Source organism: Rhinoraja longicauda, chromosome 26 (assembly GCF_053455715.1).
Source record: "Rhinoraja longicauda isolate Sanriku21f chromosome 26, sRhiLon1.1, whole genome shotgun sequence".
NCBI classification, from domain to species: Eukaryota; Metazoa; Chordata; class Chondrichthyes; order Rajiformes; family Arhynchobatidae; genus Rhinoraja; species Rhinoraja longicauda.
In genome coordinates this window covers 14,902,646-14,930,413 of record NC_135978.1, presented here as the reverse complement: position 1 = coordinate 14,930,413, position 27,768 = coordinate 14,902,646, and the positions used below count along the sequence as shown (strand labels likewise).

At 45.5% G+C, this 27,768-nt stretch overlaps 1 protein-coding gene across 1 annotated transcript; it reads left to right on the top strand.

The window, feature by feature from the left end:
- Positions 1 to 4: 4 nt before the first annotated feature.
- On the top strand, positions 5 to 18,797 carry nsun5 (NOP2/Sun RNA methyltransferase 5). The gene is made up of 10 exons (XM_078422823.1): positions 5 to 216; positions 5,573 to 5,695; positions 6,468 to 6,639; positions 7,507 to 7,615; positions 10,076 to 10,214; positions 11,397 to 11,512; positions 13,694 to 13,872; positions 14,916 to 15,129; positions 16,568 to 16,732; positions 17,685 to 18,797. Exons 1-10 carry the CDS (start codon positions 124 to 126, stop codon positions 17,818 to 17,820), a joined length of 1,446 nt encoding a protein of 481 aa, XP_078278949.1. The 5' UTR covers positions 5 to 123; the 3' UTR covers positions 17,821 to 18,797.
- Positions 18,798 to 27,768: the final 8,971 nt, after the last annotated feature.

The following is a 27,768-nucleotide window of genomic DNA, read 5'->3' as shown; positions in this document are numbered from 1 at the left end:
CGCTCGGCTCCTCTCGAGCGCTCGGCTCCTCTCGAGCGCTCGGCTCCTCTCGAGCGCTCGGCTCCTCGTGTGACAGTCGGCGGCTCGGCTCCTCTCACCTCGGCTCCTCGTGTGCCAGCGGCCATGGCTCTGTACGTGAAGGCGGCCGCCGTCCTGGGACAGCTGGAGGCCAAGCGCGGATCCGTCAAAGCCCTGGTGTTTAACAGCGGCCACAAGGTGCGGGTGGGAGCCGGGGACCGGGGCCTGGAAGGGGCGGTGAGGGAAGGGAGGAAGCGAGGCAGTTGCCGACGGAGCCTGCCCGGGTGAAGTGGGACCATAGACCGGGAAGGTTATAACTTTGAGATAGATGCAAAGTGCTGGAGTAACTCAGGCAACATCTCTGGTTTCGTGTCGAGACCCTTCTTCAGCCCCGATCCATCGCCCGTTCCTTTTCTCCAGAGATGCTGCCCGTCCAGCTGAGCTACTCCAGCATGTTGTAGCTATCTTCGGTATAAACCAGCATCTGCAGTTCCTTCCTTCACAAAGTTATAACTTTGTCCAGTTGATGAATGAAAGACAGACATTTAAAAGAATGCAAATTGCGGGAAGCATTCAGCAGGGCAGGCAGCATCAATAGACAATAGACAATAGGTGCAGGAGTAGGCCATTCAGCCCTTCGAGCCAGCACCGCCATTCAATGCGATCATGGCTGATCACTCTCAATCAGTACCCCGTTCCTGCCTTCTCCCCATACCCCCTCACTCCGCTATCCTTAAGAGCTCTATCCAGCTCTCTCTTGAAAGCATCCAACGAACTGGCCTCCACTGCCTTCTGAGGCAGAGAATTCCACACCTTCACCAACCTGTGACTGAAAAAGTTCTTCCTCATCTCCGTTCTAAATGGTCTACCCCTTATTCTTAAACTGTGGCCCCTTGTTCTAGACTCCCCCAACATTGGGAACATGTTTCCTGCCTCTAATGTGTCCAATCCCCTAATTATCTTATACGTTTCAATAAGATCCCCCCTCATCCTTCTAAATTCCAGTGTATACAAGCCTAATTGCTCCAGCCTTTCAACATACGACAGTCCCGCCATTCCGGGAATCAACCTAGTGAACCTACGCTGCACGCCCTCAATAGCAAGAATATCCTTCCTCAAATTTGGAGACCAAAACTGCACACAGTACTCCAGGTGCGGTCTCACCAGGGCCCGGTACAACTGTAGAAGGACCTCTTTGCTCCTATACTCAACTCCTCTTGTTACGAAGGCCAACATTCCTTTGGCTTTCTTCACTGCCTGCTGTACCTGCATGCTTCCTTTCAGTGACTGATGCACTAGGACACCCAGATCTCGTTGAACATCCCCTCTTCCTAACTTGACACCATTCAGATAATAATCTGCCTTTCCATTCTTACTTCCAAAGTGAATAACCTCACACTTATCTACATTAAACTGCATCTGCCATGTATCCGCCCACTCACACAACCTGTCCAAGTCACCCTGCAGCCTTATTGCATCTTCCTCACAATTCACACTACCCCCCAGCTTAGTATCATCTGCAAATTTGCTAATGGTACTTTTAATCCCTTCATCTAAGTCATTAATGTATATCGTAAATAGCTGGGGTCCCAGCACCGAACCTTGCGGTACCCCACTGGTCACTGCCTGCCATTCCGAAAGGGACCCATTTATCCCCACTCTTTGCTTTCTGTCTGTCAACCAATTTTCTATCCATGTCAGTACCCTACCCCCAATACCATGTGCTCTAATTTTGCCCACTAATCTCCTATGTGGGACCTTGTCGAAGGCTTTCTGAAAGTCGAGGTACACCACATCCACTGACTCTCCCCTGTCAATTTTCCTAGTTACATCCTCAAAAAATTCCAGTAGATTTGTCAAGCATGATTTCCCCTTCATAAATCCATGCTGACTCGGAATGATCCCGTTACTGCTATCCAAATGCTCAGCAATTTCGTCTTTTATAATTGACTCCAGCATCTTCCCCACCACTGATGTCAGACTAACTGGTCTATAATTACCCGTTTTCTCTCTCCCTCCTTTCTTAAAAAATGGGATAACATTTGCTATCCTCCAATCCACAGGAACTGATCCTGAATCTATAGAACATTGAAAAATGATCTCCAATGCTTCCACTATTTCTAGAGCCACCTCCTTAAGTACCCTGGGATGCAGACCATCAGGCCTGGGGATTTATCAGCCTTCAGTCCCATCAGTCTACCCAAAACCATTTCCTGCCTAATGTGGATTTCCTTCAGTTCCTCCATCACCCTAGGTTCTCCGGCCCCTAGAACATTTGGGAGATTGTGTGTATCCTCCTCAGTAAACACAGATCCAAAGTAACGGTTTAACTCGTCTGCCATTTCTTTGTTCCCCATAATAAATTCCCCTGCTTCTGTCTTCAAGGGACCCAGATTTGCCTTGACTATTTTTTTCCTCTTCACGTACCTAAAAAAACTTTTGCTATCCTCCTTTATATTATTGGCTAGTTTACCCTCGTACCTCATCTTTTCTCCCCGTATTGCCCTTTTAGTTAACTTTTATTGCTCTTTAAAAGAGTCCCAATCCTCTGTCTTCCCACTCTTCTTTGCTATGTTATACTTCCTCTCCTTAATTTTTATGCTGTCCTTGACTTCCCTCGTCAGCCACAGGTGTCTTTTACTCCCCTTAGAGTCTTTCCGCCTCTTTGGGATAAATTGATCCTGCAACCTCTGCATTATTCCCAGGAATACCTGCCATTGCTGTTCTACCGTCTTCCCTGCTAGGGCCTCCTTCCAGTCAATTTTGGCCAGCTCCTGCCTCATGCCTCTGTAATCCCCTTTGCTATACTGTAATACCGACACTTCCGATTTTCCCTTCTGCCTTTCCATTTGCAGAGTAAAACTTATCATGTTGTGATCACTGCCTCCTAATGGCTCTTTTACCTCTAGTCCCCTTATCAGATCAGGATCATTACACAACACTAAATCCAGAATTGCCTTCTCCCTGGTAGGCTCCAGTACAAGCTGTTCTAAGAATCCATCTCGAAGGCACTCTACAAACTCTCTTTCCTGGGGTCCATTTCCAACCTGATTTTCCCAGTCTACCTGCATGTTGAAATCTCCCATAACCACCGTAGCATTACATTTGTGACACGCCAATTTTATCTCCTGATTCAACTTGCACCCTATGTCGAGGCTACTGTTTGGGGGCCTATAGATAACTCCCATTAGGGTCTTTTTACCCTTACAATTCCTCATTTCTATCCATACTGATTCAACATCTCCTGATTCTATGTCACCCCTTGCAAGGGAATGAATATCATTCCTTACCAGCAGAGCAACCCCACCCCCTCTGCCCACCTGTCTGTCTTTTCTATACATTGTGTACCCCTGAATATTCAGTTCCCAGCCCTGGTCCTATTGTAGCCATGTCTCAGTGATCCCTACAACATCATACTTGCCCATGACTAACTGAGCCTCAAGCTCATCCACTTTATTTTTTATACTACGCACATTTAAGTACAACACTTTAACTTCTGTATTTACCTCCCCTCTCACATCGGTCACAAATGGCCCTGCCCTTAATCTCTTTTCCCCTCTAGAACTTCTGTTCCCTTTCTTCCGAGAGTCTTCTGCAATATCTCCTGTATTCCCTTTAACCTCATCTTCATATTCCCAATTTGTTAACCCCTCCCCCCCACTACTTAGTTTAAAGCCACAGGTGTCGCACTCGCACCTGGAGAAAGAAGCAGTTAGTGCTTTTACTCAGATGTAGGCTGCCCCGCTGAATGTTTCTAGCCTTATCTGCTTTTACAAATTTTTGCTTTTTCATTTAAACTGCAACATTAGTTTATCATTTAAGAAAAAAAATATTACCCTAAACCGTTGCAGTTTAGTTTTGGATACAGTGTTATGGGGAAAGATTTCCTACTATCTACTTTTGTCTCCGCCCTCATATTTTTGTACCTCCATTAATTCTCTGAATGGCCTCCTGAACACTGTCTCATAACTGAAAGGCTCCAAAGCAGGCAATTTCCTTGTGAATCTCCTTAATTCACTCTCCCAAGTTTTTTTACACAGAGACTGGTAGGTGCTTGGAATACTTGGTTGGTGTGGTGGTGGAAGCAAATATGATACCAACGATTAAGAGGCATTCAGATAAACACATGAACAGACCAGGGGATGGAGAGAGAAAGACTGTGCAGAAGGAGGGCAGTAGATTAAATTGGCATTGAGGCATAAAATACCTGAGCCAAAGGGCATGTTTTTGTGGTATATTGTTCTATTTTCCAAGTTCAGCGCAATCGTATCCTATAGCCCGGTAATGCAAACTGTAGATACATTTCCAGCCTTGGCCAAACCAATGTTTTATAAAGTTATACCTCTTTTGCAGCTTGCACATATCAGGATTAAATTTCTGCTGTACTCTGGCTATCATTTGCATACTGGTCAAATTTATTCTGCCGCCTACAACTGTCCTCATGATTGAGCCCACCACTGTTTTTTTGTGCAATCATAAGAGGCTGCAGATGCAGGAATATTCAGCAAAGCAAATGGTGGAGGAACTCAGTGGGTCTGGCAGCATCTGTGGAAACTGTAACTGTTTTTGTTGATTTTTGTGATTTGTAAGTTTACATTCATTTCTGGGTATGGAACAATGATTTGGTATGCACACTATAGACTACTGTAAAAGACAGCAGATCAGTGCAGAATGTACAGGTTTCTTAAATTCTTTTAAAAGGCAAACGAGGAATATTCATGAACATGGATTTACCTCTCCAGTCTGAAGAAGGGTCCTGATCAGAAACGTCATCTGACCATTTCCTCCCACGAAGCTGCCTGACCCGCTGAGTTCCGCAGTGGTTTTTTACCAATTTTCGTGTCATCTGTAAACTTACTGATCATAACTTCTACAGTCATATCCATCTTTATAATTTGTGTAAAAAACAGTGAGGGTGTCAGCACTGATCCATGTGGTAAATCTCTGACCAGTAGCTTCCAATCATACAAACAATTCTCCACCTTCTGCCCCCAATTACAAAGCCAGTTTGCCCGCTTTGATCTTATAGTCTCTAACCTTCTAGATCAAGCCCCCATGTGGGACCCTGCCAAAAGCTTTACTGAAGTTCATAGTAGACTACAGCAAATGGACTGCTACCATCAGTACATTTTGTTAGCTCTATGAAAAAGAGATAAGATTTCTCTGTAACAAAACCATCTAGCCATAAGACTTATCTTTGATTAATCCCTGCCTTTCCCTCAACATATTTTCCAATAACTTCCCTACCACTGATATGTAAACTCACAGATCTGTAATTTCCCACCTTAGCCCAGTTCTGATGATTAATCTTCATCTAAAACCAACAATTGTTAAATTCCTGATCCTGCTCAGAAATACAGAAAACCTATTTCCACAGTTACCTCCCCCCTCCCTCCTGCAGTAGAAATTCGTGGCTGGTGTCAATGAGGAAAGCAAGATTGGGCTGGATGCAACACTTTGGCTGATTGTTAACCAAACAAACTTGAGAAAAGGTACATATTTATTGGGGGTGAATTGTACAGAAAATGCCATGTTAATGGTTTATGTCTTTCAGAATATTAAGCAGCTCTATGCTCTGGTGTGTGAAACACTGAGATACACTTCTGTGCTGGAAGATATTATTAGCATGACAGACCTGCTGAAAAAGGAGAAGAAGCTGCAGATAAACGTTGCCAAGGTATGACCATCAACGCGAGTGAGTGGATAGGAACTTTGAGGATATCTTCTCCATAGATCCTCTATAATTTTACATGTAATTAAACAGCTTCTGCAGGTGTCATAATTTCTTTTTAAAAAACAAACAGGATTGTTCATTCATTTTTTTTAAAATATGGGTGACACCCTATTATTTCTGTGCTGGGACTGGGAGAGAAACGAAATATGTTTTTACTGATTTTTCTTCATACGTTCATGTTAATTCATAGCTATATAACAATGATTTAGCCTGCATGCTATGGACTGGTGAAATAAACTGCGGGTCAGTGTATAGTATACAGGTGATCAGACAGTGAAATAGAAGGAAAGAACGGAATAGGTTGGGAATAGAGTGGAGGGAAAGCAGGAAATCAGACAGGGGTGAGGCCAGGAGTATAGAGACAGGCTAATGATATATTTGATGACTGGGGTTACTGGAGAAAATTGTAGGCAGCTCCATATTCACAGGTATTTGACAGAGATTTGGATGTAGGTTTAGATTTATAAATAAAACTTATTCTTATGGTATTATGCAATGTGTTCTTATGGAAGCCAGTGTTTCGTTGTTCACATCAGGCAGATGTTGAAAGGAACTGTAACTGAGTTAGTTGTTCAGTGACCAAAGGGAAAGGATTGTGAGCTGTGTGGATTTGTCAGAATGGGCTAAAATTGGAGATGCATCTAAATTCTAAGAATATGCTTGTGTTTGGAAACTTGACTTTGAAAACTATTCAATTTGACTTTTTAAACATTAGGTACTGGTGTATGACCTCCTCTTTGGGAAGGGTCTGAAGTGTGGCGGGGGTTGGAAGACATTGATTATGAAACATCGTTCCCAGTTAAAATCAACACTTGCCAGACTGAAGGTAAAAAGAAAGGTTTGCCGCAACGAGGACCTCATTGAATCAAAAACTTCTGCTGCAAAAGGTATGGGTCCTTCTGGCACAGAGGGTGAAAATATTTTAACAATTGCATTTATCCTTCTTGACCATATTCTCAAATCATCCCTCGGATCTTTACTGCCATTTTTTATAAAGTGTATTCTTTACTTGGAGCCACTTTATCTACATGGGCTCAGACAAGGCCTGACTGGTTAACATTCAGCTTTTTGTTTGGAGGTGTTGGTCAAAGGCAAAATTATTGTCCAGGACATTGAGAGAATCTACTGCTGGTCTTTCAATGGTGCCATGGTATTTATAATGTTGACTCTGATAGACAGGCAAGAAACAGTGCTTCGCCATCTATGTTATGCTGATTTCATGTCCCGAGTTCAAAAAACGTGAACCGTCTACTTACTGTACTCACAGTAACCACAGTATGGGTATGATCCTACTATTCACAAATCAATGTGAAGAGAATTGCATTAGACCTAGGAATCTTGGCTGATTATTTCTATCTCTGTCTTTCTAATACGATAATGTGGGGAAGGCTAACTCAGTAAATGTTGGGGATCAAATCTGAGACTTCATTGGTCGGATGTTGATAATTTTATTATCATCTCATTCAGAACAAATGCAATTATGTTAAACACTCAGTGCACCTGTGTTGCCGTTTAAAGGCAGTGAATTCAAGGGGAAAGTGAGTTGCCAGTGGTTGTAGATTATTTTTTGCTTTTAAGCTTCCTTAGGATGGCTGGATTAGTCACATTATACCTCGTTCTTTTACCTGCAGTTTGTAGACTCACCCCCCCCTCCCCCGAATCTGTTTCCATCCCCCAAAGCTTCTACTGCATCATTTTCTCAGCATTGTTAGAAGTGGCTGCTATAATATCCTAGATCTTGCCTTTCGTCCCAGATTACCGACTGCCCCGTTATGTCCGAGTGAATCTGCTGAAAACCAACATGGAGGATGTCATTGACTATTTCAAGCGTGAGGATTACCTTTACCTCGGGAAGGCAACTGAGTAGGTTTGATATTTTTCTTCATTAGCAAGCACAAAATAATTCCAGGAGGTTATACAGGACAAGGTTGGTTCACAGTGGTTCCTGAACCATAGGGATGCTGAAGGATTGCAGTCCGCATGAGGGTCCTGGGTTTTACCAACTTGGTGTTAGAGCCTCATGTTCGGTCTGTTTTTGGTGTTTACTGCTTTCTGTTAACTTTATGTTAAGTTTAGTGAAAGTCTTGCCATTTTTCATATTTACAATATAAAATAAAATTTAAAATGCTGTAAACACTCAGAGAGTATCTGTTGAATAGTTCATGTTTCAAATCTGAGACTCTTTCTCCCACTTGAGAATGCGAGGAAACATTAGTTTCTAGTTGCAATGAATGGGTAGAACAAATGAATATCCTTGATGGGGTGAGACTACATGTAACAGTTGTAAACAGATGATGCTTCTTTATCTGTGTTGTGAGTTGCTAGTAGGAGGGCCGAGTGACGTGGCCAGCAGGTCAAACTGTACTAATGAACAGGGGAAATGAACGGAGCCAGAATCACAGATGGATGATTGGCAGAAATGACCAATTCTGATGCAGACACGAAGAAAGAGCGAATTATGTCAACTTGGATTATTTGATGTTGAGTTCTGAAGCTTACAATGTATCTGTCGAGTTCGACTTCGCGTTCGCAGTCAGTTGGATGACAATAATCAGAGACAGGTGCAAGATGAGGTGTTGTTCCTCAAGCATTGGGCCTTCTTGTAACTGTGCAGGGGGCCACATACAGATGGGTCAGAGCAAGAGTTCAAGAGTCAAAAGTACGTTATTGTCATTGGATGGAGAATTAAAGCAGCAGGCAACCGGAAGCTCAGGACCACTCCTGTGGACTGAACACAGGTGCTTTGTAGTCTGTGTATTGCTTGGCCAATGTAGAGGAAACCACATTGCGAATGTCAAATGCAGTACACCAGAATGGGAAAAGTGCATGTGACTTTGCCTGAGAATATGGTTTGGGTCCCTGGCTGACATTTTCTATTATATGGAAGCGGTGTGCCGAAGGGCATGTTTCCCTGCTGACTAGAGCAGCTGCATTTATTAGGAAGCCCGGTTCCCATGTTCCTTCCTCCAGTGTGTTACACCCTCCATGTTTCGGTATGTTGATGTGAATTACATTTCTTATGATTGCAACATTTGTCAAGGTAATTCTGTATCCCTTTGGTATTGCTTTGACTTCCAACCAAATTAGTATCACAACCACTTGTGCAGAATTCAATTGTGTAGAACTGGAAATAACAGGAACTCTTTCAATTCCTCAGACATTTGCTTCCTAACTTGTCCCTGCTATTTTTTCTGCTGGATTGCCTAACTATGTTTACCAGTCTTTGATGAGGCCCTTAACTAGATTTTCTGGAATAATTTGCAAACTGATGATAGTGCAGATGGTGAAGATGGTTGTGAAAGATTGCAGCAGGATGTGGATCGATTGGCCAGGTGGGCTGAGGAATGGTTGATGGAGTTTAATACAGAGAAGTGTGAGGTGTTGCATTTTGGGATGTCTAACAAGGGCAGGACCTGCACAATAATTGGTAGGCCTCTGCGGAGTATTGTAGAGCAGAGGGATCTAGAAGTGCAGGTGTAAGGTTCCTTGAAGGTTGAGTTGCAGGTAGATAAGGTAGTCAAAAAGGCTTTTCGCACATTGGCCTTCCATCAGTCAGAGTATTGAGTATAGAAGTTGAGAGGTCATGTTGCAGTTGTATAAGACCTTGGTGAGGCCACATTTACAATATTGTGTTCAGTTCTGGGCACCATGTTGTGGGAAAGATATTGTCATGCTTGAAAGGGTTCATGAAAAGATTTTTGAGGATGTTGCCAGGACTAGGCTGAGTAGGCTGGGTCTCTATTCGATGGAGCACAGGAGGAAGAGGGGCGATCTTATGGAGGTGTACAAAATCATGAGAGGAATAGATCGGGTAGATGCACAATCTCTTAACCAGAGTAGGGGAATTGAGGACCATCCATAGGTTCAAGGTGAAGGGAAAAGACTTAATTGGAATCTGAGGGGTAACTTTTTCACACAAAGGGTGGTGGGTGTATGGAACAAGCTGCCAGAGGAGTTTGTTGAGGCTGAGACTATCCCATTGTTTAAGAAACAGTTAGACAGGTACATGGATGGGACAGGATTGGAGGGATACGGACCAAGCGCAGGCAGGTGGGACTGGTGTAGCTGGGACATGTTGGCCAGTGTGGGCAAGTTGGGCCGAAGGGCCTGTTTCCACACTGTATCACTCTATGACTGTCTATTGTCTAGTGGTGAAGTTACTTGGTCAAATATATCATACTTTATTTGGACTGGGTCCTGGGTTTATTCACTGTTTGCTCTAAATAATCAATTCCAAATCAAAACTTTGAAAATTATTGTTATGGATCTTTGGCTGCCCAGTTTTTGTCTGGTGCCCTTACATGTGAATTATTTTCCCCACAGTGCAGATCATTTGAAGAATCTTGCTTATAAACAGTTTGTCTCTGATCCTCATCTCCCTGAACTACTAGTTTTCCACCCAAAGATCGACCTCCATGAAAATTTCTTGTACACAGCCGGACATATCATTCTGCAGGATAAGGTAAGCCTACTCATGCATCGCCCCTGCTGCACCTAATGGATCATTAAAGTACATATATTTATTGTTTAATCAAGATCCTTTATATTCCAATTTGTCAGAAAATATCTAATTTGCCTTTTAGTGGCATAGAAAGAGGACAGGTTCCACATTTCTACTTCCACCATTTTGGGGACGTGTTATTTATAAAGGTCTCTTCGGGAGATTATTTGAAACTCCATATTCTGATTTATTATCCTTGGTCTGAAAGTGTGGGTTTGACAAAATAAATGGCAGCTCGTAACTTCGTAGTGTTGTATTCTCGCACTATATATTTCACAAACATGATTGATGCCAGAATGAAAGTTTATTTTGAGAGCTGATCCATGCATGGGATGCATTCTAATTTAGATGCTGCAGGTCACTTTGTATGTAAAGAACTTGGGTTTGGTGGTATCAGACCATCAATGGTATTTTATGATATTGAGAGAAAGTTGCTGAATTTGGCTACATAGATTTCTGGAGACTCTGTGGAAGTTTCCTGTCGCAGCAGGAAGTACTGATATGTCACACCCTGGTGCATGATGCAAATGCCTTCAACTCATAAGTCATAGGAGCAGAATGAGGCCATTCAGCCCATCAAGTCTACTTTGCCATTCAATCATGGTTGATCTACCTTTCTTTCTCGATCCTAATCTACTGCTTTTCCCCATAACCTTTGACACCCCACCGAATCAAGAATCTGCCAATCTCCGCTTCAAAAATACCCAACGGCTTGGCTTCCACAGCCGTCTGTGGCAATAAATTCCACAGATTCACTACCCTCTGGCTAAAGAGGTTTATTGCGTAGTTCAAATAAAAGGTCACCTGAAACGTTAACTTGTTGCCTGATGACCTTCTGAAACTTTCCGGTATTTCCTTTGTTTTAGATTTCCATCATCTGTAATGTTTTGTTTATGTCTTATTTCTGGATGGGTCATAAACAAGTGAGTTACTGAGGCATTGCTCGTGTTGCAAATGTTAGGATCTTGTGAAGGACCAACAGCCTGTTCTAGATCAATGTATGTGATGACTTTGCTCCCACAGCTGATCCTGCTCTAGCTCTCAGTGATTCACTTACTGCAATGTGGGTTATATATGTTGACTGAATCACTCATCTCAGTCACTTGTCCAATAAATGTCTTTTCACCACCTTTTTATCCGTAGGCCAGTTGTCTCCCAGCACATCTCTTGAACCCTCCAGTGGGTTCTCACGTAATTGATGCGTGTGCAGCTCCTGGAAACAAGACCAGTCATCTTGCTGCTGTTCTTTGCAACAAAGGGTAAGCCTGGGAGTAGCTAAGTAAGTTGGAAAACAAGGCGTATGATGCTAGAAAGAGATGAATTTTACAAACGCAACCAGTCACTTCTTGTAGCTGAAGCTGTTTTTGCACAATGGTCCAGAAACTGGCAGATGGCTCTGCTGCACATTTTCCATATAGAAACATAGAAACATAGAAAATAGGTGCAGGAGTAGGCCATTCGGCCCTTCGAGCCTGCACCGCCATTCAATATGATCATGGCTGATCATTCAGCTCAGTAGCCTGTACCTGCCTTCTCTCCATACCCCCTGATCCCTTTAGCAAAAAGGGCCACATCTAACTCCCTCTTAAATATAGCCAATGAACTGGCCTCAACTACCTTCTGTGGCAGAGAATTCCACAGACTCACCACTCTCTGTGTGAAGAAATGTTTTCTCATCTCGGTCCTAAAAGACTTCCCCCTTATCCTTAAGCTGTGACCCCTGGTTCTGGACTCCCCCAACATCGGGAACAATCTTCCCGCATCTAGCCTCTCCAACCCTTTAAGAATTTTATATGTTTCTATAAGATCCCCCCTCAGTCTTCTAAATTCCAGCGAGTACAAGCCCAGTCTATCTAGTCTTTCCTCATATGTAAGTCCCGCCATCCCAGGGATCAATCTGGTGAACCTTCTCTGTACTCCCTCTAAGGCAAGAACGTCTTTCCTCAGGTAAGGAGACCAAAACTGCACACAGTACTCCAGGTGCGGTCTCACCAAGGCCCTGTACAACTGCAGCAGAACCTCCCTGCTCCTAAACTCAAATCCTCTTGCTATGAATGCCAACATACCATTCGCTTTCTTCACTGCCTGCTGCACCTGCATGCTTGCTTTCAATGACTGGTGCACCATGACACCCAGGTCACGTTGCATCTCCCCTTCTCCCAATCGGTCACCATTCAGGTAATACTCTGCTTTCCTGTTCTTGCCGCCAAAGTGGATAACCTCACATTTATCCACATTATATTGCATCTGCCATGCATTTGCCCACTCGCCTATCTATCCAAGTCACTCTGCAGCCTCCTAGCATCCTCCTTGCAGCTAACACTGCCACCCAGCTTCGTGCCATCCGCAAACTTAGAGATGTTGCATTCAATTCCCTCGTCCAAATCATTAATATACACTGTAAATAACTGGGGTCCCAGCACTGAGCCTTGCGGTACCCCACTAGTCACTGCCTGCCATTCCGAAAAGGACCCGTTTATTCCTACTCTTTGCTTCCTGTCCGCCAACCAATTTTCTATCCACCTCAACACTGAACCCTCAATACCGTGTGCTTTAAGTTTGTACACCAATCTCCTATGTGGGACCTTGTCGAAGGCCTTCTGAAAGTCCAGATATAACACATCGACTGGTTCTCCCTTATCCACTCTACTAGTTACATCCTCGTTACTTAACTCTCCTTTTCCAGGTCAACTATTGTTGACTGAAGAAGGTTGCGATTCGAAAAGTCACCTATTCCTTTCCTCCAGAGGTGCTACCTGAACTGCTGAGTTACTTTAGCATTTTGTGTCTATCTTCGGTATAAATCAGCATCTGCAGTTCCTTCCTACACAAGTTAGCAGATGGGTCTAATAAGTGGTTAAGGAGGAAAATGTCATTTTGGCGTTATTGCAAAGGGGTTGGAGTTTAATAATAGCACTCATGGAATACCATGCACGGTGTTGGCCCCCTTACCTAAGAAAGGAAAGAGTAGCAAAGGTGATGTCTATAGGGGCTTCTCCAGGTAATTCATGCAAAGAGAGGGTTGTTCTGTCAAGTGAGGCTAGACAGATTAGATCTTTATTCCTCAGAGTTTAGAAGAATGAAGGTTTACCTTATTCAAATTGTAGAAACGGGGTAGATGTTGCGTAATTCTCACTAGTGTGGCAGTTGTGAACAAGACAACAGTTAGAAAATAATGGACTGGTAATTTTCAATAGAGGTATGTATAAATCTCTTCTCTCAGGCTAATAGGAGGTGCCAGCATAGAACTGGAGATGCCAGCAAGGTCTTGTTGACTGATGGAGTGGGCTTAGTATGGCCAAATACCTTCTTTCTTACGTTATCACCATTTAAAAAAAAGTACTTTATTCCCACGTAATCGACAGCGTTAATTTTACTATTATTTCCATTTCCTGGCTCCTTTTCACCTTTCTAATTTGTTTTATGTTCTTTTTTTTAAGTAAACTCTTTGCATTTGATCTGGACACCAAGCGCTTAGCTACAATGGGCACTCTGTTGTTGCGGGCTGGAGTCACATGCCATGAAATGGCCAACCAGGACTTCTTGCTAGTGGATGCCAGCGACCCTAAGTACCAGGGTGTGAAGTACATTTTACTGGATCCTTCTTGCAGCGGCTCTGGTCAGTGACCTTTTCTTGACATCTGGCAGAATTTTGAGACCAAAAAGTTTAGGTGGATTTCAGTACTTCAAACTGAAGGCCGAAAAAAAAAAAAGTGAAATCTAGACAGGGTTTTTGTTGTAGTTTTTGGCGGTAATGGACAATGTGAAAGGGACAGTTGGTATAAGAAAATAACTGCAGATGCTGGTACAAATCAAAGGTATTTATTCACAAAATGCTGGAGTAACTCAGCAGGTCAGGCAGCATCTCAGGAGAGAAGGAATGGGTGACGTTTCGGGTCGAGACCCTTCCGAAGGGTCTCGACCCGAAACGTCACTGCCTGACCTGCTGAGTTACTCCTGCATTTTGTGAATAAATACCTTCGAAAGGGACAGTTGGATACAAAGCAGGAATGGAGCAAAGAGACCATGCAGTGACTGAATACATTAGTTTTATTAAAAGGTGCTCAAATAAGGAGAGCGGTAACAGCCAAGCCAGCTCAATTCAGTGAACACCCACACACCACCTCTATTCCCCGTGGCAATATGGATGCTCTGAGTACTGTCAGGGGAGTACAGGGGAAATTGGGCAAAAATAATGTTTCCCTACTGGACTGGTCCCATCAGCAATTAATCAAGAAGCATTGAAATCTTAAAATGCTATTGGAACTGAGCACCACTGGTTGACTATCAAGCACTGACCTTTTTTTTTTTAGTTTAGTGTAGAGATATAGAGTGGAAACAGGCCCACTGAGTCCACGCCAACCAGCGATCACCCCGTGTACTAGCACTATATTGCAAGGATAACTTACAATCTTTACCGAGGCCAATTAACCTACAAACCTGTACGTCTTTGGAATGTGGGAGGAAATCGGAGCACCCGGGGAAAACCCACACGGTCACGGGGGTAACAAACAAACTCCCTACAGACGGCAACCGTAGTCAGGATCGAACCCGGGTCTCTGGCGCTGTAAGGCAGCACTCTACAGCTGCGCCACCGTGAGATTTGATTTGACCCACACATACTGAGAGACGTTTGCTTACCTTGTCCTTTTCCCAAATCAGGAATTGTAAACCGCATGAACCAGTTCACAGATGATGAGGACTCGTCATCCACACAGCGCCTGCAGGCGTTAGCAGCTTTCCAGCACAAAGCCCTCAGTCACGCACTGAGCTTTCCAAGTGTGGAACGGGTCATATACTCAACTTGTTCGGTCCACCGTGAGGAGAATGAAGATGTTGTTGAGAAGATACTGCAGCAATATGGAAACTATTTCAGGTAGTATCAAGGGGAGAGCCCCAATGATCTTTACCTCCTGCCATAGATTATTTCATTTGACACATTTCATGAACTGAATGGGAATTTAATGAATTTCAGACATGATCATATCAGTCTGAGGTGATATTGTACCTCAGAGTATGGCTGGGGAAGCAGATTGTACAATTCATTCGAGCTTTACTCCATTGCTAATGTCTGCGGGTTCACTCCAAATCACGTTTGCTTTTTTGCAGCGTTGACTTAGTGATTACTGCCGCTGTCTCACAGATCCAGGCGCCTGGGTTTGACCTTGACAGTGGTGATGTATGTGTGGAGTTTACATTGTTCTCCCCCCTTCCCAAGGGTTATTGGTGGATTGTTTCTTTCACGATTGCCTGTTGCCCCTAATGTATGATGGTGGGTGGCAGGAGAATCGTGATGAGTTAATGGGCATTAGAGAGAGAACAGCTCACTGCACTGGGAGATCATTGAGGGAATTAGATCAATGGGATTTATCTCCTTTAGTTTATTGTCACGTACAGTGAAAAGCTTTCGCTGCATGCTATCCAGTCAGCAGAAAGACAATACATGATTACCTTTGAGCCCTTTACAGTATATAGATACATGATAAAGGAATAATGTTTAGTGCAAGGTATCTAATAGCTGGCATAGATGCCATGGGCTGAATGGCCCCTCCAATATCATGAGCAATAGGAAAATCAAAGACCAAACTGAAATTCCTCGTGATTCCAGGATGAATTCAGCTGTAATTTTTTTTGGCAAGTATCAAATGGATTAAGAGTTTGTCAAATGACCTTTGACTGTTGGTGCATTAATCTGGCGAGATGAAGTTCTGTATTTAATGGCAATCTATGATCGTTTCTCCTCATTTTCATTGGATTCTCCCGATGTTCCTTGGCTACATCTATTCTTCCAGTCTGAGAGTAATCCATTCAAGATTCCTGGAGTGTGATTTCAGCAGTTGTTAGGACTTTTATTACTCATGAAGACAGGAGGAAGAAAATCATCGGCATTCTCAATCCTGACTTCTGTTCAGTGCAAAAAACACACAAAGTGCCGGGGGGAACTCAGCGAGCCAGGCAGCATCTATTGAGGGAAATGGACAAATTATGTTTCCGGTCGGGACCCTTTCCATAGGAGTTCTGTCGGTGTGTTTTGCTGATTTTAGTATGGACACAGTCACAATAGCCTGTGATCATTTCCATACTTTCACAGCCTGCCAATTTGTCGTGATTCACACACAAAGAATGACCACTTAGTTGATTCACTTGGAGGCTTCCAGTGGAACCAACCTTGGGCAGAGTTATTTCCTCTTTGAAAGAGCAATTTGGGAACTAACCATGTCGTACTGGGTGAAAGATAATGGGAATGTTGAATGCTGTCCAGAAGTTGGGACATATGATCTCCTTCCAAACAGTATATTTTTTGTCCCATGCAGACTAGCCAACCTGATGCCCTCGTGGCCATGTCGTGGTCTGGACACATTCCCTGAAGGTCCCAGGTGTCTCCGGGCTTCGCCGAGCGACACACTGACAAATGGCTTTTTTGTTGCTATGTTGGAAAAGCAAAATGGACAAAATGAATCGGTGCAAAATAGAGAGAGGTAACGATTGCATAAGGAACATATTCCCCATAAAACCGTAATAACCACCTTAATGAAGTAAAACCTTGGAATTGGTGTCAGAAATATTTATGCATGGTTCTTTAGTAGCACAAAATTAAAAGTTGAGGTGTTCATATCTCCAAAGCAGCTGAGAGGCCTGTCTTTATTCAGAAATACCAACTCCCCTACCCTGGGAGAAGAATGTAGCTGTTCACCTTATCTATTGCCCCTTAAGATTTTATAAATCTCTAACATCACCTCTTCCAGTGGTTCCAGCTTCTCTTCATAACTTCCCCGATGCAAATTTCCCCGGTGTGGGACAAACAAAGGAATATATATATATATATATATAACTCAAACCCATGCTTGGTAACATATTTGCATCATTTCCAGTTTAATGATGTCCTTCCTATGGCAGGCGACTAGAACTGTGCACAATATTCCAAATGTGGCCTGATCAACTTATTGTACATGTAACCTTACTGTAACCTGATATCCCAACTCCTGTATTCGAAACCCTGACCTATGAAGGCAAGCGTGCCAGACACCATCTTCACTATCCTGTCTACCCGTGTTGCCACCTTCTTAGGAACTAATATCCTCTCCTGAATGTTTTTTGTAGGCAGATGTGGTCTTCCCTAAGTGTCATTGTGACCATTTTGCCTTTACTTACAATAACAGTTCTGCAGTTGGCACAAAAATGAAATATGATTAGGTGCAGAGATCTGTGAGAAACTTGAGAATAGACAGTCTAGTTGATGTGGAGATAGCTCAAATACAACATTTATATCAGTAACAGAGGTGATGTGCATTGGGACGAGGAATAACAGGAAATCGAGTTAAAATGTCAAAATGAGTAGAAAAATCGGAGGACAAGTAGACATTCTTAGTTTCAGAAACTGAGTGGAATTAAATGTAGTGGGCTCAAAGGAATGCTGTTTTATCTTTCCAGCTTTTCTGCAGAGAGGGTGCCACTGCCAGGGTCTGATCTTGCTCCTGTGAAGACATTGGAAGGAAAGTCTGCAGCTTGCACACCTGCTCCTCGAACCAAAAAAGTGAAACGGAAGAAAGTCCAATCATTAACATGAAGAGAAAATAAACTCTAGATGCTGGAATGTACAGCAAAACATGGAATGTTGGAAGATCAAGCAGCATCTGTGGAAGCAAAAGGTGAAAGTTGACACAAAAGAGACACTACATCAGAACTGAAAAATGGCATGAAAGTTGCCCTGTATATAGCAGTGCAAAATGGGGTGGTTCAGAGGCTGCCTAGGTGATAGGTGAAGCTGGATGCAACCAGATGCAACCAGGTCGAGGAAATAAATGGGAGATGAACAAAGCGAGGAGAAGAGTGGGTGAGGGAGGAGAGCGTGCAGAGGGGAGGGAGTTTACCCTGTCTTTCATGTAACTCAGTGTTTTCCTCCCAGTCATCTTCACCTTTTGATCATCTCTCCCATCCTCTGCCCCCAAATGGTTCCATCCACCTATCACCAACTACCCTCCCTCCCACCACCCACTCCCTGCTCTTCCCTTCACCCACCGCTGTTTAGTGGCAATCATTTATCTTCCCCCTCAATAATGGCACGGGTTGAGACCTTGAAATGTCAACTTGCACCTTTCACCTCCACATATGCTGCCTGACCCACTGCATTCTTCCAGCGTTTTTTTTGTTTTAAAGTCTAGTCGATATTGGCTTTATTGTGTGTAGACGTTGGACCAGATATCTGATAAACAGGAACTATATCAGAACTCTAAAGATTCATCTACAATGACCTGGACTAAATAAAAACAGATTGAATGGGAAAGGATGTATCGTTTTGCTGTAAATGTGAATGAGTTTCTTTTGGAACCATGTAAACCAGCTATCTTGAGTCTCTCTTTTTATAATGGTAAAGCAACCAGGTATCGGGTGGGTGATACCATCATGTAGACAAGATCTGGTGATTTATAGAATGCAGCCAACCTCCACTCAAACTTGTACTCCGAAGGCTTAAGAGAGTGAAGAAATGGGAACATGGCCGCTGGGAAGGAAGGCTTGACTCACCTAACTGGAATGTGTGCAATAAAAGGCTATTTCACGGTTTTTGTTCTTTTATATATAGTCGATTAAATTGATATATTTCACCCGATTTGAACTTGAAGAGATCTGGTGGGAGAAGAAGCACGAGGCAAAGTAGTTAACAGATATTGAATCGGTACAAAATGTGTAGGAATGAACTGCAGTTGCTGGTTTAAACCAAGGATCGACACAAAAAGCTGGAGTAACTCAGCGGGTCAGGCAGCATCTTTGGGGACACAAAAAGCTAGAGTAACTCAGCGGGTCAGGCAGCATCTTTGGAGACACAAAAAGCTAGAGTAACTCAGCGGGTGACACAAAAAGCTGGAGGAAAATCGGAACACTTGTTTTACCTCTTTCAGTGTCCCCTCTGTATGTCAGAGCAATTCAGAAACACAAATCTGTAAACGGCAGCTGAATGAGCAACAACTCAACTTTGTACCATTTGTAAATGAGGGAAGAATAAGCTTAATTGTATAATCTAGGAAAAAAGATAAATGATAAAACTTCAGGAGTGAAATGAGTTAGATTATTGAAAGATTACCTCACCTCTAATCAAAGTATTCAATCAAAGCAAGAACTTAAAGAGCTGAGACTGATTTTGTAAGAAAAAAGCATGGAACTGGCATCAGCAACTTGCTGATCACATTTGAGAAAATATTTCACAGCGAAATGGCAGAGGCCCTGGAAATAACAATGTACGAGGCACGGCAGGCAGCCTCCTGCTGGCCATTCTCTCTTGATGCAATAATATATAAGTACTTCCACTGTTCTAACCACAGGACACTCCAATAGTAGTTAATTGTCACATGCACCTGGATACAGCAAAATGCATTGTTTTACATACAAGCCAAAACAAATCCTACTGTACATCAGCATAAAATGCATATGTACAAGAGTGCAATGACTGCAATTGAGACAATAGATTTCTTCTAAGACAATACACAAAGTTACTTTCTGGCACAATCTTGTATCATTCAAATACCAAGTTCTCAAAAATATTGAGTCTTAACGTGGCCTTAAATGCCCATGGTCCTGGTGTGAAGTAGCAGGTCGCTTGGTCTGGCAATCGTAGCCTTCCACTGCCGCTCCGTGCTGCTGTAGGCTGCTTCTGTGCATGTTCGTTCAACCTCCGTGGGACCTCCAGAAATGCCTGAACCACACAATCACTTGGCGGTTGTAAGGTATATTCCACCGCAACCTCCGCACACAACCCACCGGTCCTCCTGAGGTAACAGCACTACTTCCATGCCAAGGTGTTTCCCATAGCCGACCTTGGAAGTTTTTGCGTGCGGGAGGTAAGCTCACAGGCACTGATCTACTCTGCTGCCATCTTGTTCTTGCAGTTTAAAATATTAAATCCTGATTACTTGAAAAGCACTATATTGATACAAACGGCTGCTGGGACAAGTGGCCATCCTTAGGTGATCTTGTCCAGCTGCTGTCCTTCTGTTCTCTTCTAATATAGTTTACGTTATGGTGAGGTAAAAGGGAATACAGGAGATATTGCAAAAGACTCTCGGAAGAATGGGAACAGAAGTTCTAGAGCGGAAAAGAAATTAAGGGCAGGGCCAATTGTGAACGATGTGAGAGAGGAGGTAAATACAGAAGTTAAAGTGTTGTACTTAAATGCGCGTAGTATAAAAAATAAAGTGGATGAGCTTGAGGCTCAGTTAGTCATGGGCAAGTATGATGTTGTAGGGATCACTGAGACATGGTTACAAGAGGACCAGGGCTGGGAACTGAATATCCAGGGGTACACAACGTATAGAAAAGACAGACAGGTGGGCAGAGGGGGTGGGGTTGCTCTGATGGTAAGGAATGATATTCATTCCCTTGCAAGGGGTGACATAGAATCAGGAGATGTTGAATCAGTATGGATAGAAATGAGAAATTGTAAGGGTAAAAAGACCCTAATGGGAGTTATCTATAGGCCCCCAAACAGTAGCCTCGACATAGGGTGCAAGTTGAATCAGGAGATAAAATTGGCGTGTCAAAAATGTGATGCTACTGTGGTTATGGGAGATTTCAACATGCAGGTAGACTGGGAAAATCAGGTTGGAAATGGACCCCAGGAAAGAGAGTTTGTAGAGTGCCTTCGAGATGGATTCTTAGAACAGCTTGTACTGGAGCCTACCAGGGAGAAGGCAATTCTGGATTTAGTGTTGTGTAATGATCCTGATCTGATAAGGGGACTAGAGGTAAAAGAGCCATTAGGAGGCAGTGATCACAACATGATAAGTTTTACTCTGCAAATGGAAAGGCAGAAGGGAAAATCGGAAGTGTCGGTATTACAGTATAGCAAAGGGGATTACAGAGGCATGAGGCGGGAGCTGGCCAAAATTGATTGGAAGGAGGCCCTAGCAGGGAAGACGGTAGAACAGCAATGGCAGGTATTCCTGGGAATAATGCAGAGGTTGCAGGATCAATTTATTCCAAAGAGGTGGAAAGACTCTAAGGGGAGTAAGAGACACCTGTGGCTGACGAGGGAAGTCAGGGACAGCATAAAAATTAAGGAGAGGAAGTATAACATAGCAAAGAAGAGTGGGAAGACAGAGGATTGGGACTCTTTTAAAGAGCAACAAAAGTTAACTAAAAAGGCAATACGGGGAGAAAAGATGAGGTACGAGGGTAAACTAGCCAATAATATAAAGGAGGATAGCAAAAGTTTTTTTAGGTACGTGAAGAGGAAAAAAATAGTCAAGGCAAATGTGGGTCCCTTGAAGACAGAAGCAGGGGAATTTATTATGGGGAACAAAGAAATGGCAGACGAGTTAAACCGTTACTTTGGATCTGTCTTCACTGAGGAAGATACACACAATCTCCCAAATGTTCTAGGGGCCGGAGAACCTAGGGTGATGGAGGAACTGAAGGAAATCCACATTAGGCAGGAAATGGTTTTGGGTAGACTGATGGGACTGAAGGCTGATAAATCCCCAGGGCCTGATGGTCTGCATCCCAGAGTACTTAAGGAGGTGGCTCTAGAAATAGTGGAAGCATTGGAGATCATTTTTCAATGTTCTATAGATTCAGGATCAGTTCCTGTGGATTGGAGGATAGCAAATGTTATCCCACTTTTTAAGAAAGGAGGGAGAGAGAAAACGGGTAATTATAGACCAGTTAGTCTGACATCAGTGGTGGGGAAGATGCTGGAGTCAATTATAAAAGACGAAATTGCTGAGCATTTGGATAGCAGTAACGGGATCATTCCGAGTCAGCATGGATTTACGAAGGGGAAATCATGCTTGACAAATCTACTGGAATTTTTTGAGGATGTAACTAGGAAAATTGACAAGGGAGAGTCAGTGGATGTGGTGTACCTCGACTTTCAGAAAGCCTTCGACAAGGTCCCACATAGGAGATTAGTGGGCAAAATTAGGGCACATGGTATTGGGGGTAGGGTACTGACATGGATAGAAAATTGGTTGACAGACAGAAAGCAAAGAGTGGGGATAAATGGGTCCCTTTCGGAATGGCAGGCAGTGACCAGTGGGGTACCGCAAGGTTCGGTGCTGGGACCCCAGCTATTTACGATATACATTAATGACTTAGACGAAGGGATTAAAAGTACCATTAGCAAATTTGCAGATGATACTAAGTTGGGGGGTAGTGTGAATTGTGAGGAAGATGCAATAAGGCTGCAGGGTGACTTGGACAGGTTGTGTGAGTGGGCGGATACATGGCAGATGCAGTTTAATGTAGATAAGTGTGAGGTTATTCACTTTGGAAGTAAGAATAGAAAGGCAGATTATTATCTGAATGGTGTCAAGTTAGGAGGAGGGGGAGTTCAACGAGATCTGGGTGTCCTAGTGCATCAGTCAATGAAAGGAAGCATGCAGGTTCAGCAGGCAGTGAAGAAAGCCAATGGAATGTTGGCCTTCGTAACAAGAGGGGTTGAGTATAGGAGCAAAGAGGTCCTTCTACAGTTGTACCGGGCCCTGGTGAGACCGCACCTGGAGTACTGTGTGCAGTTTTGGTCTCCAAATTTGAGGAAGGATGTTCTTGCTATGGAGGGCGTGCAGCGTAGGTTCACTAGGTTAATTCCCGGAATGGCGGGACTGTCGTATGTTGAAAGGCTGGAGCGATTGGGCTTGTATACACTGGAATTTAGAAGGATGAGGGGGGATCTTATTGAAACATATAAGATAATTAGGGGATTGGACACATTAGAGGCAGATAACATGTTCCCAATGTTGGGGGAGTCCAGAACAAGGGGCCACAGTTTGAGAATAAGGGGTAGGCCATTTAGAACGGAGATGAGGAAGAACTTTTTCAGTCAGAGAGTGGTGAAGGTGTGGAATTCTCTGCCTCAGAGGGCAGTGGAGGCCAGTTCGTTGGATGCTTTCAAGAGAGAGCTGGATAGAGCTCTTAAGGATAGCGGAGTGAGGGGGTATGGGGAGAAGGCAGGAACGGGGTACTGATTGAGAGTGATCAGCCATGATCGCATTGAATGGCGGTGCTGGCTCGAAGGGCTGAATGGCCTACTCCTGCACCTATTGTCTATTGTCTATTGTCTATTGGCGAGTCTGGAGGCTCGTTCTTTGTTGAAGAAGTTTATTGCGACAGCAATATTCGATCACAAAGTTTACATAACGAGATTGCAGACAACCATTAAAACTAACTTCACTTTGATGGAGTCTCTCAACTGACTGCTTTGGGCGCCAAAACCACACGTGACGACGTTGTCCAATCAGCGGTCTCACTCCCTGGACCAATCCCTACGGTCGCACCCACACGTGACCCTGCTGGCCAATCTGAGGGTTTGACACCTAGGACCACTCTCCATGGTCGCTACATGACCCCCCCCCAGAGCCCGAGGTACGGAACCTAGCAGGGAGCCGGATTTCGCGACCAGAACGAGTAAGGAGAGGGGCAGCTGGAACCACAGGAGCGGGGGGTCCTGGACCGGGTGGAACTGCAGGAGCGGGGGGTCCTGGACCAGGTGGAACTGCAGGAGCGGGGGGTCCTGGACCGGGTGGAACTGCAGGAGGACAGCCTCGCCGAGGCGGTTGGCCGACCAGGACAGGGCTGTCCGGATCCAAGTGCGCAGGTTTAAGCCTGGACACTGAGACGAGCTCACTCCTGCCACCCACGTCTAAGGTGAAGGTGACCGTCCCTTTACGCAAAACCCGGAACGGCCCTTCATAGACCCTCTGCAACGGGGAACGATGGGCATCTCTACGCAGAAATACAAACTCACAGTCCTTCAAGGCAGGTGGTCCATGCACCATGAGACACCCATGACGCGAAGTCGGAACCGGAGCCAGGGAACCCACGCGTGCCCGGAGTGGTGCTAACACCGACGGAACTGAAGGCAGCTGACCAGAGGACTCTGGCAGCAATTCTCCGGGTACTCGAAGTGGCGAGCCATATACTAGTTCCGCGGATAACGTACCGAGATCCTGCTTAGGAGCGGTTCGGATGCCCAAAAGGACCCAGGGAAGTTGGTCTACCCAGTCTGGGCCCTCCAGCCTCGCACTGAGGGCCGCCTTGAGCTGTCGGTAGAACCTCTCCACGAGCCCATTAGCCTGAGGGTGGTACGCCGTGGTGTGTTGCAACCGGAGCCGTACAGCTCCGCTAGTGTGGCGCAGAGGGTAGAGGTGAACTGTGGCCCCCTGTCGGTGGTGATAACAGACGGAACCCCGAAACGGGCCACCCAATGGAGGGCCAGGGTCCTGGCACAAGAAGCAGCGGAGGTATCTGACAATGGGAAAGCCTCCGGCCACCGGGTGAACCGGTCCACTACCATGAGTAGATGGGTGAAGCCCCGGGAGGAAGGTAAAGGTCCGACTAAATCCATGTGAATATGGAAAAAGCGGACCGCCGGGACCTCAAACTCCTGTACCGGGGGCTGGACATGGCATTGGACTTTAGCGGTCCGACAGGGAATGCAGGAACGGGCCCAAGCAGCTACCTGCTTTCGCAGGCACTGCCACACAAACCGAGCGGCTACTAAGGCAGAGGTGGAGCGGATGCGCCAGCCCGTGAATAGCATCAAATACCCGGCACTGAAGGGAGGGCGGCACCACCGGCCTAGGACGGGGGAGGGAAACATCACACCAGACTTTTGTGCCCGCAGGCCCGCAGGCCACCTGAGCCAACTTCAACCCTGAAGTGGCGGACTGGTATACCGAGGCGGTATCCGCCAGGAGCTGTGCCTCCGCAAGCTCCTGGGGATCCACCTCGCAGCCCACCGCTGAAATGGGGGAAACAGCAGGCCGAGACAGGGCGTCAGCAACGGCATTAAGCTTACCCGCGACATGACGGACATCGGTGGTAAACTCAGAGATGGCAGTCAGGTGCCGCTGCTGGCGGGCCGACCATGGGTCAGACAATTTGGAAAAAGCAAAAGTTAATGGTTTATGGTCCGTAAAGGCCACAAACGGGCGGCCTTCTAGGAAATACCTAAAGTGACGGACAGCTAAGTAGAGAGCCAGAAGCTCTCGGTCAAAGGCGCTATATTTCAGCTCAGCCGAACTCAGTTGCCGGCTGAAAAACGGCAAGGGCTGCCAAAGGCCACCGACCTGTTGTTCCAAAACCCCTCCCACCGCCATGTCAGACGCATCAACCGTCAGGGCCGTGGGGGTGGAGGGGCTCGGGTGGACCAGCATGGTGGCGTCTGCCAAAGCTGCCTTAGCAGCTGTAAAGGCCGACTCTGCGGCCGAGGACCATACCAACTCTACAGGTTTACCCGCGAGGCACTGGAAGAGCGGGCGCATGACCCGTGCTGCTGCCGGGACGAACCTATGGTAGAAGTTCACCATGCCCACGAACTCCTGCAATCCCTTCACTGTGGTGGGCCGCGGGAATGCACGGATAGCCTCCACCTTCTCGGGCAAAGGGGTGGCGCCGGCAGGGGTGATTCTGTGCCCTAAGAAATCGAGAGAAGGGAGGCCAAATTGACACTTGGAGGGTTGGATGATGAGCCCATGGTCTTGGAGCCGCTGGAATACAGTCCGCAAGTGGGCCAGGTGTTCCTGCTCCGAGGGGCTGGCGACCAGGATATCGTCTAAATAAATGAAAACAAAAGGCAAATCTCGACCAACACGGTCCATGAGATGCTGGAAAGCCTGTGCCGCGTTCTTTAAACCGAAAGGCATGCGCGACCATTCAAACAACCCGAACGGAGTGATCGTGGCAGTTTCTGGTATGTCTTCCGGACGCACAGGGATCTGGTGGTAGCCCCGCACCAAATCGATCTTGGAGAACACCACGGCACCTTCCAGCCCAGACGAGAAGTCCTGGAGGTGCGGTATGGGGTAGCGGTCGGCCGTGGTGACGGCATTGAGTCGCCGGTAATCGCCGCATGGTCTCCACCCCCCAGATGCTTTGGAGACCATATGCAACGGCGAGGCCCACGGGCTGTCGGACTGACGGACAATGCCCATTTCTTCCATCTTTCTGAATTCTGCCGCGCCACCACCAGCTTGTCGGGCGGTAACCTCCGGGCCCGAGCGAAAACGGGGGGCCCTCGGTGCGGATGTGGTGAACCACGGCGTGCCTGGCCGAAGGGGCGTCAAAGCGTTGGACGAGCAGCTCTGGAAACTCCGCCAGGACCTCAGCATACGGGTCGGGGCCGCGACGACGGCCTGGAGAGTTGGGCTGGGCTGGGTGGCGGCCGGCGGGCTCATCGCTGCTGGCGAATGGTCGAAGGTCATTACCACGGACATCGGGGACTAGTGAAAAGGCCCAGAGGAAATCTGCGCCTAGGATCGTCTGGCTGACGACCGCGATAATGAATGGCCATTCGTACGTGCGGATGCCTAAAGCCAGGGACATTGTATGCGTACCATACGTGCGGATGGGGCAGCCGTTAACCGCGATGAGGGTAGGACCTGTCTTACCTGATCTGGTCTCGAGGCCGGTCGGCCCATATTTTATTACCAATACAAGACTATTGCGAAAAGAAGACTTGAACTTTTTCATTAGCCTATTCAAATCAGGGATTTTTTTGGTGCCAATTAACTTGCTAGCCATAAACATGAGTCACAAAATGTAGTTTCATCCACTGCTTTAAGGGTGGATTTTGAAAATACTGCTAAGCGATCACTAATCAATTTACTTATGAGGTGTGCAAATCAATGGCATTATGGCGGTGAACACAAAAACTGGACATTTTGGTTTAGAGAAGAGAGAAACAAAAAATTACTAGAAGACCTGTGTAAGGCGAACTTAGTTCAAACATTTAATTTTTTTAATACCCATGATTAGTACTACAAAAGACGATGGCATACTGTGATTATGATATGAGACCCAGCTGGCTAATATTAAAGTTTATTAATTTGATTGTTTTTACTGCTGATTGGCCTTCATTTGCAATCCCCTGGATGGCATAGTGGTGATTTATTTTTTAAATCAGGATTTTGAGAAAGGAAAACTATATTAAAGCTGGCTTCATGTTTCAATTCATAAAGAATTAAAATAAACTAGACGGGCGTGGACCTGTTGGGTCCAAACCTCTCCTGCGGGCCCGGTAATCCTCCCCCAATTGACGACCCGTGGACCCGTTACCGGCGAGTGGGAAGAGGAAAGGGGAGAGGGAGCCACTCACCCCGGCCCCGGGCGGCCAGCAGCGGGAGAGCTCTCCTCACCCCCCCCCCCCCCCCCATTGGCCGCCACTCCCGTAACTCGGGCAGGTCCCGCCCCCCTCCGAGCAGCAACCCTCCCCCAACTGCGCACGCGTGGATCCAGCGGCCATCTTACGTAAGTATTAGATCAACGGGTCCCAACTACGCAGGCGCGGACGTGTTGGGTTCCCATTGTGACATCTAACACGGTGGTGTTACGGCGCAGGCACGGCTGACGGGCAGGGAAAGTGGAAAAGGGATTTATTAAAGTTTAAAAAGTGAATAACTTTTAAAATATAACAACCATTTGAAACGCAGGGCAATGGTGAGTCAGGTGGGCCTAAAATTGTTGAGCTATCGTGTACCGTTTTGGCTGTATTTTCGGTACATAAACAGCAACTGACAAACAAACA